Source organism: Priapulus caudatus, unplaced genomic scaffold (assembly GCF_000485595.1).
Source record: "Priapulus caudatus unplaced genomic scaffold, Priapulus_caudatus-5.0.1 Scaffold618, whole genome shotgun sequence".
Taxonomy (NCBI): domain Eukaryota; kingdom Metazoa; phylum Priapulida; class Priapulimorpha; order Priapulimorphida; family Priapulidae; genus Priapulus; species Priapulus caudatus.
The window spans coordinates 48,103-60,975 of record NW_014577679.1 but is presented as its reverse complement, the minus strand read 5'-3'; the positions used below and the strand labels follow the sequence as shown (position 1 = coordinate 60,975).

General features: G+C 41.8%; 2 protein-coding genes and 1 long non-coding RNA gene across 3 annotated transcripts in view; 2 read left to right on the top strand and 1 right to left on the bottom strand.

The window, feature by feature from the left end:
• Nucleotides 1-528, bottom strand: part of LOC106812190 (carbohydrate sulfotransferase 14-like) — a 16,611-nt gene extending 16,083 nt beyond the window's left edge. The window contains exon 1 of the mRNA XM_014816015.1: nucleotides 513-528. Coding sequence (XP_014671501.1) covers nucleotides 513-528 — 16 coding nt within the window. The remainder of the gene's footprint in view (nucleotides 1-512) is intronic.
• A 3-nt stretch (nucleotides 529-531) lies between these two features.
• Nucleotides 532-2,466, top strand: LOC106812196. Its single transcript, XR_001394298.1, has 3 exons — nucleotides 532-600; nucleotides 809-920; nucleotides 1,827-2,466. It is a non-coding gene; the product is annotated as an uncharacterized LOC106812196 (long non-coding RNA).
• Nucleotides 2,467-4,727: 2,261 nt separating this feature from the next.
• LOC106812197 (Golgi resident protein GCP60-like) overlaps nucleotides 4,728-12,873 on the top strand; it is a 12,883-nt gene continuing 4,737 nt past the window's right edge. Inside the window, exons 1-6 of the mRNA XM_014816021.1 lie at nucleotides 4,728-4,946; nucleotides 7,662-7,803; nucleotides 10,885-11,025; nucleotides 11,153-11,269; nucleotides 11,886-11,973; nucleotides 12,274-12,454. Of these exons, the coding sequence (XP_014671507.1) occupies nucleotides 4,745-4,946; nucleotides 7,662-7,803; nucleotides 10,885-11,025; nucleotides 11,153-11,269; nucleotides 11,886-11,973; nucleotides 12,274-12,454 (871 nt within the window). The 5' untranslated portion in view covers nucleotides 4,728-4,744. The remainder of the gene's footprint in view (nucleotides 4,947-7,661; nucleotides 7,804-10,884; nucleotides 11,026-11,152; nucleotides 11,270-11,885; nucleotides 11,974-12,273; nucleotides 12,455-12,873) is intronic.

The following is a 12,873-nucleotide window of genomic DNA, read 5'->3' as shown; positions in this document are numbered from 1 at the left end:
GTGTGTGTACTTGTGTACAAAGAACGGATACTTTTTCTAATAAAATAATGATAAAATTCAAATCTGTTTCGGATGTTTTTATTCGCTGTCACTGTCAGTGCGAAGAAGTTACAAGAAATTAATAACAGGATACGTTTAGTGTTGGCAATTTCCCATTTTTCAGTTATAGTTTATCAGTTATTAACCATCCCTTCGTCCGTACGCTTGTCCGCCTGTTTACCTATCCATTCACCACCCCCACCCCACCCACCAACCCAGTGATCTACACATAGCAATCTGACTCCAATTGTCACCAAGTTGTTGGTTCGGTGACCCCATTGCTACGTGTGCTACAAGTTTGTTATTCTTGCTCTAACATGTAAGCTATAAGGAAACCCGTCCTATACGTAGTAACCTATTTTAGACCAGCTAATTAATGACATCTCGACTTCCGTGACCGGTCTTCTGGCGACAGGTGACCCGTAAAAGATTGACCATAATGTTTTACGTGTATACATAAATAGCCAGCTAACCTGACACACTCGCCATTCTCAAGAACGCTGCCTCCACTATTGGTGTCTACGCGGCTACATAAAACGAGAAAGCTAGACGAGGCGCAAGGTAGATAAGCTATAATAGTAGAACATAGTCATATGGATAATGGCTAACAAGTTTACATGGCAGCGCGATCGAGAAGTCGGTGATTTCTTAGCTACTCTTCACAGTTCTGTATTTACCTGGTTCTAGCCAATAGCGTAGTAACTGTAGGTAACAAGCCTACACGTTACCTAACTCACAATGTATAAATTACATCTTGGTCTACATGCAGGCAGAAACTCGAGTTTCAACGTCAATCATAGCTTCAATCATAGCGAGGAGAGAGAGAGAAACTGCATTCTACAGAAATGACGGCGTGTACGAAGTTTGGAACTGCGTTTCTGGTAGGAATTTATATTCTACTCAGACTGACAAATTCATTTTGAAAGCCACTGTAGACACTTGGTTCAAAAACGTTACAATTAGTGTTACATATCTAGTAACGATAGAGGGCGGAATACAGTGAAGGTGGAGCGGAGGCGTTCTGTGAACATGCTGCTGTTCTGGAAACCCGACCGCAATCGAAAGAATTCTGATCATAATTTTCTTCACTTTGAAAAACGCAATTATTGTATAATTACTTCACAAACGGATTGTTTGCATTGAATATCTGTTAGGAGTAAATTATTGATGACTATCAATGCTGAGAAAACGTACAAGAAAACGTACAAGAAAACGTACAAGTAAAGGAATAAACGTTAACATGACAGAGTGAACACTACAGTCACACAAATTCCCCTCTCCCATAGAAAACCTATAAACTCACTCTTACGAAAAACTCGGTTGTGATATATGGATTAACGTTTACCGCTCACTTTTCCCTGTCATCGGGTTACGTTGGTAACATTCTCCACACGCACAGCGAGCGCACCCGGCAGATAGGTGCGATATGATATGACTACTAGGCACTTAGGATATGACTACTAGGCACTTAGGATATGACTACTAGGCACTTAAAAAAAACAACCCTAACCCTAACCCTAACCCTAACCCTAAAAAAAAAAAAAATTAAATTAAATTAAAGTGCCTAGTAGTCATATCATATCGAACCTTTCTGCCTTCTGCACAGCGAGCAGTGCACGAAATTACGGTTGCTTCGTCAGAGAGTGATTCAGTGAGAGTTAGTTTCAGTCCACTTACATACATTCAACTCTGGTTCAGCCTCTGCGAGTTGATTAAGTGAATGTAATCGATAAACTTGCGATGCTGATGAATGTACTGAATTTGTATTCTGTTACCGCGATACACAGGTGGCGACACTTGTACTTGTCGCAGTGACCACGGCTGCGACGTCAGACGACAACGAGATTGGAGTGAGAGTGAAGCGGTGTAAACCCGGTATGTCGCCCTCTATAATAGATCGTGCGTGCGATACTGCGTTCAGCCTCCAGCACCGTATTTCATGCCAATGCGGCTGTGGAGGTATAACCCGCAGGAGAAGGAAGCGACATCTATTGAACGCAGTTAAATGCTCGTCATTATGTTATTTTACTTGTCGCAAGTGTAGCCACTGTCTCACATAGTGATCAAGATGCGCAGCTGACTACGACGACGACAATGAGATTGGAGTGAAAGTGAAGCGGTGTAAACCAGTAGAGCCCGATATGTCGACCTGTATACTAGAGTCTCGTGCGTGCCATACCGCATTCAGCCTCCAGCACCGTATTTCACGCCAATCATGTGAAGTAACCCGCGAACGTAGGAGAAGGAAGCGACATCTATTGAACGCAGTTAAATGCTCGTCCTCATGTTACGTCATTTGTCGCAAGTGTACTCCCTAGCCACTGTCACCCAAAGTGATCAAGATGGTGACTACGGCGACGACGACGATGATGATGGTGATGTGGGTGACAATAATGATGATGGTAATGAAGATGGTGACGACGGTGATGACGGTGACGACGACGATGATGATGGTGATGTGGGTGACAATAATGATGATGGTAATGAAGATGGTGACGACGGTGATGACGGTCATGACGACGATGATGATGGTGATGTGGGTGACAATAATGATGATGGTAATGAAGATGGTGACGACGGTGATGACGGTGATGACGACGATTTTGGTGACGACGGTGACAACAGCGAGATATTTTGATAATATAATGATATGACACTGATAAAGTGACACCTAATTTACATTTAAATCTGGTTACGGCACGTCTCGTATTAATGTCGTGTTTGTTGTTAGTGTCAGTTGATGAAACACTGCTACCATTGGCGTTACCTTAACACGCACTAGTTTCTCTGCTATGTTATTAGCCAGACGGGCTTCTGAGGGGCTTTTCTGAGGTCGAGCAGAGACTTCTCTCAGTAGCATGGTGATCAACTATAACTTATAATCGCTTCATGCATAACCACGTAATACGTACTAAACAAGTGTATTAATACCCTCCAAGAATGGAATGATTGTGGCCATAGTAAAAATGTAGAACTTTATACATGTATGATCCCTACACGGGAATCTTGTTTGGGTGATTATATTCGTAATACAAATGCTCTGTATAGTGAGTATCCTCTGTAAGTGTGGACTGTGAACAGTTACTAGAGCCGATTGTATTTGTCACGCTGGTATTAGCCATTGCTGTACAAGTGGATCACGATAACACGTTAATAAACGCCGGCACAGCCGGGAGGTAGAGGTTCTCTCTCTGTTCGTTGACTTGTGTCTGTGCTGTGTTGGTGTAATTATACCACATAACATAAACCACCCTACCGCCGATGTAGTTGCCGCCCCCATCCGAGCCCGTCGGCTCGTATATTGCATGCTGAACCCCAGTCTGTGAGTCGAAAGACACCATTCCCCAACACCCTCGCCGGAGAAAGGAAAGACGAGTGGTACACAATACCTACATCATTCATGAACAGACAACGTCTCACCGATTTCATCGTCAAATCTTCTCTTAGTAATAAGTGAATAAAATAATACCTCACGCTCTCACACGCACGAATTAAGTCATGTACACAATCAAACAAAGACTCTATGAGACATCATGCCATAACGCAAGGATAAGACTGGGCTCTTTACTGTGAGTCTCTGCAATAGATACTTTCCCAATCAGTCTACTTGGGAATATGTCCTTTCCATAATTTCGAAGTAACAATGACTCCCTGGCATGCAGATGGTGGGGCTGTGCGCACAAATAGTTTATATGGAATATAATAAGATAATAATAGAGAATAATATAAGATAATTGGACACATTACAGCCAATACCGAAATCGTATTTACTCTCTGCGTCTCCCTCTCCACATCCTGCGCTAGCCGACTTATATATATATCCTCATCTTCATCCAGCTAATCTGGATCTGGATCTGGATAGTTTACTGCGTAGCCCACGGTTACGTGGATAATAACGCAGGGAAGTGTGCGCTTAGATGTTGTCGTCAGCGGCAGTGGAACAGATAAGGTCTATCTCGGCCTCAGTACGCTGGTTCCACTGTTGAATAGTTCTCGGGAAGAAGGAATGGCGAAGCTCTTTGGTGTTGACTCGCACTGTTTGAAGTTTCTGACTGTTCTTACTGCGTGTTCGCTGGGGTCCAGGTTTGGTATACTGATCTGCTGGTACCGCCACTGAAGAAGACATTATCTTCTTCATGAATGCTATGCGCTGATCGCTCCGCCGCTGAGCAAGAGAAGGCCAATTTAGAGTTCCTAGCATTTCAGTAACGCTACTGTCACGCCGGTAGTCTCTACATACGAACCTGGCTGCCCTTCTCTGAACTTTTTCCAACTTATCAATGTTTTTGACCAGGAACGGATCCCAAACAATAAATCCACGCATTACTTCTGCGTGCTTTTCCACGTTCTGTATCTCTATCATCGCGGCCTTGCATCCTCGTCTTCTTTTTCCTCCCCTTTTTTCTCCCTCTCCTTCACGTCCTTTACCCACACCTTTCTTATCTCGGTAATATAATGTAGGGCCTACCATCCAATTTTAGTGGGTTTAGGCGCACGCGGCACAAATGAATTGAATACCGCACTGTAGAGGCAGCTACGTGATTTATGTTAAAATATTTGATGTTCGTGACATGTGAAACAGGACAGAACGACGTGTGGTATCATTTTGAGTATGAAAATTTATCGATCGCGTCAAGCGGATTATATTTTTGCGAGGCGGCTGGTTTTGCACCTCCTGTATCCCCGGCTGCAGACGTGGCAAGACATGGCGCACAATCACAACACGGAGAGTTCTACTTCAATGTTGGAAGACAAAATGACGAATTTATCTATGAGTACTAGCGAGGATGAAACCAAAACTCGCTTGGAAACAGATGGGACACAGAACTCCGTACAAAGTTCGCACGAAATGTCATGGGGGTTTAACTTGTCTGATCTGTATAAGTTGGCCGTTTCATTTTACAAAGGTGTGTATACCGGTAGGCAGTGGCGCAAATCCACTTTAGGCACCTTATGTATCACGAAGTGATGCACAGATTTCTGTGTATCATCAACTGATGCACAGACTTTGCGTACATCAAGGAATGATGCAAAAACCCTAACCCTAACCCTAACCCTAAGTCATAAAGTATAATCTTACTCCTTAGGTATCACGAAGTGTGTTAGGGTTAGGGTTGGGCTTACGGTTAGGGTTAGGGTTTTTGCATCATTCCTTGATATACGGAAATTCTGTGCATCAGTTGATGATACACAGAAATCTGTGCATCACTTCGTGATACCTAAGGTGCCTAAAGTGGATTTGCACCGTAGGCAGTAACCAGTACTCAGTACCAGTAGTGTACGTACTGTACAGTGTACTCTTAGCTCTAGTCTGTAGATCAGTGTTAACTCTCTCTATAGTATATGTACTCTGTCGTGCGACCTATAGACTAGCAAGTTAGTCTATACTGCTACTTCTACTTTTATGCTGGACAGTGCGTGAGGAATAACGTCCAGGATGAGGATATACTGTTGCATTTGTGATAGTTTAGAGATTTTATGCATGTGACATGTCACGTGTATCACCAATTTAGTTCAAGGATAGAGATGATGTCCAGGACGGTGATAGGATAGAATTATGTTTATTACTGGACATGCTCTCTATCCTTGAGCCACGAATTTCGTTAAGAAGATGTGTATGTTAATTTAAATAACTAGGCACTGGGTTAGAGGTGTGATGAGATTGGCACTACCAGCATAGACCAATAAATTGTGCCCTACAAAATTTTATATTCTGATGTTATTTTAGGGCCCAATAGCCTTCCATAGACAAAACCTGTGAATTCTGTCGTGCAAAATGCACGACAACCTTTTCACTATTTACGGTCGTGTTACATAGAAAATCAAAGAAAATATACCTAAAGCCGTCGCTTTATTAACATCTTATCTACATTACAAAACACTTGTCATGCAGTATTCTTCTCTTTAATCACTTTTATTTTATTAAAACATCACGACATAAAAATCACGCAAACTTCGCTACACACAAAACTGCCAATCTTGCATTGAACCGCACAATGACATTTCTCACCGGCCAATGAAATCATCGCTGTGACGCTGTCTGGTGCGGTTCGAATTCAATGCAAGATTGGCAGTTTTGTGTGTAGTGAAGTTTGTGTGATTTTTATGTCGTGATGTTTTAATAAAATAAACGTGATTAAAGAGGAGAATACTGCATGACAAGTGTTTTGTAATGTAGGTAAGATGTTAATAAAGCGACGGCTTTAGGTATTTCTTTGATTTTCTATGTAACACGGCCGTAAATAGTGAAAAGGTTGTCGTGCATTTTGCACGACAGAATTCACAGGTTTTGTCTATGGAAGGCTATTGGGCCCTAAAATAACATCAGAATATCAAAAAATGTTAGGGCACAATTTATTGGTCTATACTAGCATAGCCCTGGGAATGTGGTCACATACTTAAGCTCATATAGGTTCTATGTCCCCCAGGGTACTGCCGGAACGTACCCTGGGTACCGGAACGTACCCTGGTAACTATTTGATATGGTTAGGGAGTAGGCGTAGGCGACTCCCTATACTCGTTAGTGGAGTAGGCGAGGTACGGTCCGGCACATTATAGCCGGCATATTAGATAGTACCAGGGTACGTTCCGGTATACCGGACCGTACCCAGGGTACGTTCCGGCAGTACCCTAGGGGACATAGACCTTCTCAGCCATACTTAAGGCAGAATTTCTTGGACACTACAAGTATATCCAGGGTTAGACAAGTTATACTATAATTCAGCAGTGCGCATTATCATAAAAATCCAGACCGTAGCTAAAAATGTGGATGGAGTTTTGTTCACTTTATTATATATCTTATATTGTTCAGTCAGTAAAACTAGTAATAATTTAAATTACATGCATTTGGCTCTTTCTTTTGTAGAAAAAGCAAGAGCTACTTTTCAGTTGGTAGACTCATTTTATCACAACACCATTACTTAGCGCGTGCGGTGCTGTGGATGCCTTACTTTCATTGCCTTCATATCCCTGCCATAAAACTTATGTCTGTTTATATGCCTCCCTATGTTACATAACATTTGCTGATAAAAAGTCAATTGGCACAGTCCCCTCTTATAAAGGCAACATTTGCCTTCATGATCATCCAACTTGATGTTGTGCCCTAACATATCTGTTTCATTACCCCAATACAACCACTTGCTTTGTCCAAAAAGCCTGATACAACGGGTTACTGCACTTTCAGTTTTGCATCTGTATCTGAGAAAAAGAGTAAATTTTAAATGTAAAATGTTGGAAAGGGAATTATAATTTGTAAACTAGATTGCACATGGGTGTCGTAAGGGTGCTCATGCACCAACTGCCATGTACAAAGATAGGACTGGGGCGTGTTACAGTAGTTTATCAACAGTAAAACACTTTGAGTCTATAGTTCATACAATGTCTATATTATAGGCAATGGCGACTTCATTAATTCTGGTGTAAATTCTACTGTCAATAACATGACTAGAAGCATGTCTGTGTTATAAAAATTAGCAACTATATTAATTCTAGTATAAATTCTACTGTCAATAACATGAGTGGTAATAACTAACTAACCAATTATATCTATTAAGATTTGCGATTTTATTTTAAAATTGTAAAAAATATATATAATGTTCGTGTACTCACATGCTCTGTTTCAGATAAAGAAGGAAAAGCCATGCATCTATCGTACCAAGATAAATTAAAATTGGTAGCGTACATGAAGCAAGTTACGTGTGGTCCATATGACACGTCGAACGCGTCTTCTGTCGGCTACCTTGATGTGATCGGAAGTGACAGACTGTAAGAACGAGTCTCTTAATATTATAATGGTCATGAAATTTGTAAATACAGTTGTCCCCAATTTGCTGGGATGGGTTTGGAACCATTAAAATGTCCTGAATAAACGGTTTACACTTTACACATATGTACTCTGATTGGCTAAGTGTATAAACAAAATTAAAAAGGCTACACTCGGCAGATTGTGAGTGTTTGAAATTATGAACGTATTATGTTCTCATTAAAAATATAGATGTATAGTATTGCTCTTAAAGTGTGTACCGCGAGAATTTTCTAGTGTTTTCCCCACTTTCATGATATCTACCGTTATTGCTTGAGTAACAGCAATTGTCTAGAGTAACGATAATATGTCTTAGAACCTTCGTATTCACCATGGCACATAAACTGCTCACTATTGTCGTCATGGACAAGAGATTGCTTCATGACATGACACACCTAACGCAGTTTGGGTACACCGGTCAGTTTTGAGGTGTACCAGTCTCCATCTCAAGTACGCCCCCAAGCGGCAGTACTGCCATTACAAAGGTAATTATGAAAGTGGATACTATGAATGTTATTAATACTGGTCTTAATATTTTTATTAATTAAAAAATGGATTAACATTGTTATTAATACTACTTACAAAAGGTATGCTTGCGAGGTCCCAACTAACAGCCCTAGATCACAACTACAACAGTGGCAGACCACAGGCTGAGGACAGCCATGGCAACAAGGTGCACGAGGCAGAATTTCGAAAAGCCAGCAAGTAGTGGGTTCTGAAGACGAAGTACACAAAGAAGACCTATTCTTTCCGGCAAGAAATTCTGTCTACTGTACTGGAGATGCCACGGGCCTGTAGCCGCTGTACGATATATTAGGAATAAGTAAACAAGTTATTAGTGTGATTTAAAATCAGCATAGAATTACATCTGTACTATAATATGTGTTACTATTTGTTTTAACCTGACTACCATGTATTTCGTTATAAACATAGGAGAAGAGCCATTTCATGCAGCTGTGCCAGCTCTACCCAAAAACATCGTGAAGCATCCCTGCCCTCCAAAGTCAGACCTAATCGCGCGCCACAGGACACTGTATGGTAGAAGTAGTGTTATGGAAGAGTTAGATTAAACGTTGATTGTGTGCAAACAATGTGCTGCCTCTGCTGCTTATAAACGTTTATATACAATTACAATTGCATAAAAAAGTTATTTCATCAACTTCTGCGCATGAGTTTATTTTCAATATGGCAGCCAGGTGTCATCAACTTCTGAAGCAGACCCTTCCATGTATCCTACATAATGGCCATTTGACTCTGGGAAAGCAGATCTTATAGCAGCAACAACACAAGAAGGTATTACTCTCCACACACGACACCCTAGTCTCCTATGTACCCAGTAGGTAAAGTTGCGGTAACCGGCCAGACATAAGACTCTGTAAAGACAAAGGGATATTTTATCGAAGTCTAATCATCAATTTAATTATAATAATTGGTTTTAACAGTTCATCTTTTCAATAGGCATACATGCTCCAGATAGTAATATTTCACAATTTTTGCAGGTATATAAAAATACATCATTTATGCTGTTTTTCTTTCTGTTCAGATCTGTTAGAAAGGCACCTTCTGGGGTAGCCTATAGCGGCTCCTCGCCTGGAACCGGTCGCGTAGCCACGGCCTTAGTATATAGTGACTATACCAGAACATAAATGTAAAAATGTCAATAGAAAAGATTCTGTGCCGACTGAATTTCCCTTCAACAAAATAGAGAAACTAGAGCACTTGGAGAGTGCAGACCTCCGCCAAGGCAGCTGAATTCTCTGTCAAAATTTTATTTATTAATTAATTAATTGATTGGATCCGGATCTGATTCACCACCAAAATGTAATCAATTCTAAGTTACCCCATTTCTGACATATCCTAAAAATTTAATTAATTAATTAATTAATTGGATCCGGATCACCAACAAAATGTTTTGTAATTTTTGAGAGTCACCACTCGGAAAAATGTATCGCTGGTATGATGTGGTCAAATCAATTTTTCTATGCTATAACTGCATAAAATCTTGGTGTTTTGAATGTTGGTATAATCAGTGATATTTCCACTGTCAGGTGAGACTATATTCTGCTATATTTCGTTTTCCTGAGCCCAAAAACTCGCGGTATACACTTTAAGATACAAGAACGTTAAAATCTAATAGCCGTCTATGGGGCTGCAATAACTGGAATATCACCGAATGATACTTTTAATTGACTTCATTTGTTCCGTACTATTGGGATTGATTTAGAGGAACAAAACCCGATCATAGATGCCAATAAATTAACGTAAGGAGTGTAAATATTTATGCCGGATAGTACACTGTAACGTAGCATGGGAAGCACTCATCATCATCATCATCATCATCATCATCATCATCATCATCATCATCATCATTCGTGTGCACCTGTGTCATCCATCAGTATCCTCCATGTAGCTCTCTGGCATGAGAGACCTTCAGAAATATCCGGATTTCAGGTATTTTTGGGTTGAAAAAATACCATTTTTCCAATTCGTGTAGACCCGTTGAGAAAATAAGGGTGTAAGATGAGTTGTCTGAGCTTGCTGAAAAGCGAAAAGCTTCTACAGTGTAAAAAGTAAAGGATCATGAAATGATGACATGTATATAAAGTGTAAAAATTTTGATATTTTTGAGTTTGTGTGTTCATAGGACAGTTGCTTTATCCAGTGGGTTTGAGTGAAACACTTCAGTCTCAGCTTACAGTAGCCTATATCAGTGGTATGCAGTGTGGATAACATTTTATTTGCATGGTCTGGCTGAATAAAACATCAGATTTAACATAGAACTAGTAGGTGATAATTTTAACAAATTGCTCCCAGGACACTGGAAATTGCATTTCCCAGAGTTGAAATTTTCACAATTTTCTGGCGAGAGGGGGCACATCTTCGTGCTTCAGTTTTGCTTGGACACTGAAGAATTTGGAAAATTTTAAGGTTTTTACCCCAAGACCACTCTCATGCCTGAGCTCTATCTGGGAAGCACTAACATGGAAGGAAACCTTGCGTGGTAGAGGTGACCTCACTAATGACGTTTTGCTTTGCACAAGCAGGCATGCCTGGCAGGCTCTAGGTACTATGACACAGGAGGAAGCTATGGACAAGTTCTGCAGCTTACTGGAGACTAACTGCCCCCTGTTCAGACCCTTCACCGAGGCACATAAGAGAGATCTAGAGGAGAAGGCGCGCATCAGGTGAATAAATTACATGATATTAATTAAAATATAAATAGACAGAATATCAACTGCTGCTACGAAGATGTAGTTGGTGGGAGAGAGGATGAAGGTGCCCGTGGGTGAACGTTATATTAACCTCTTTCAGGATAGAAGAGGAGGAACAAAGGAGGATAGCGGAAGAGGAGGAACGAGAGCAGCTACGTCTAGAGGAGGAAGCCAGGTTAAAGCTCAGCGAAGAACTGCATCAAAAAGAATTACAGAAGTAAGATCGCGTTTGTTGTAAGTGTAGCTCAGGTGCATTACATGAGCTTACAGAGGTAGAAATTAACTTGTGAACAAGGGAGTCCAACAGACTCCCTGCCCTCAAAAAGAGGGAGTCCGCGGCAAAACGAACCAAGTTCAAAACTAAAGATATTAAAACAATAACGCATGTGCTTATTTTGAAGATTCATGCGGTTGCACGTCTGTCAAATTTTCGTTGGACATTTGCTGGGAAAATACGGTAATTATGCGAGGCCGTGCTCTGGAACAAACTTGTCAGTATAGCAGAATTTTCAGGGAGTCTCACGGACTCCTGCAGATGTCAAATTTAGGAGTCCGACAGTAAATCGGGGAGTTTTTGACTCCGGGCTCGCGTTAATTTCGCACCCTGAGCTTATTGTTTGAGGAATGGGGAAGCTCACGGGGAAGCTCACGGGGGGGAAGCTCACGGGGAAGCTCACGGGGAAGCTCACGGGGAGGCTCACGGGGAAGCTCACGGGAATTTTTCCTGTGCTGATGTTAAAATAGCCGTGTATGTCGACGATTTTATAAATTCACGAGGTTTGATTATGTTCGTATGTTTTATTCACGTGCGCTGCTGGCATTTCGTTTTCCAGACAGAAAGTAGTCGAAGCTTTGAACAAACAGACGCAAGCACAATTTCAGTCATATGCAGAACAGCAGTGTCCTGGTAATATAGAACAGGTTAGTAACCATATACGTACGTAGTAGCTTGAATTACTGTGAACAGTAAGGGTGTGAGATTTGTGTTAGTGTGTTTATGTGTGTGTGTGCGTGCGTGCGTGCGTGCGTGCGTGCGTGCGTGCGTGCGTGCGTGTGTGCGTGTATGCATGTGTGCGAGAGAGAGAGAGCGCGAAAGTGAGAGAGTGGGAGAGAAATTGCAACAGCAATAAGCATATATGCTATACTTACAACCTCACGTGCGTGTCTGTATCTACAGCAACAGCATTACACATATTATACTTACAAGCTTTGCATCCACAGCAACGGCAGCTCATTCGGCAGCTGCAAGACGAGCATTACCAGCAGTACATGCAGCAGGTCTACCAGCAGCAGCAGCAGCAGCAACAGCAGCAGCAGCAGCAGACACCCATCTCACAGCCAACAAAGACTGCAGAGACGGAGCACGCAAAGCTGGCAGACAACTCTGAGGAAGAACATTCTGGTAGGGACTCGGGTGTGAGCCCAAACTAAATCCAGGGATGAGATTCTTCCGCGGATTTGATAGTCCCAGGGGTCGATTTTGTGAAACGTCTAAATTCGTTGAGAAAATTGGGAGGGGGTAACAATGTAACAATTTAAATTATATACCCTCAACAGCACCTGACTGTAGACTGTAGAGTGTAGACAGTAGCTGCGTTCACACGAGGAGAAAGTTGCGTTCACACGCTAAAATATACGCGGCTTGCTTGGCCACGGCTTGCTTAGCCGCGAATGCTCCGGCTTGCTTAGCGCGGAATCATATTCCGCGCCAACTAAGCCGGGTATATTCGGCACCACGCTGGCCGCGTATTGATTGTCGTGTGAACCTAGACTGCTACCCGTTCGCGCCGCGTATTGATTGTCGTGTGAACCTAGACTGCT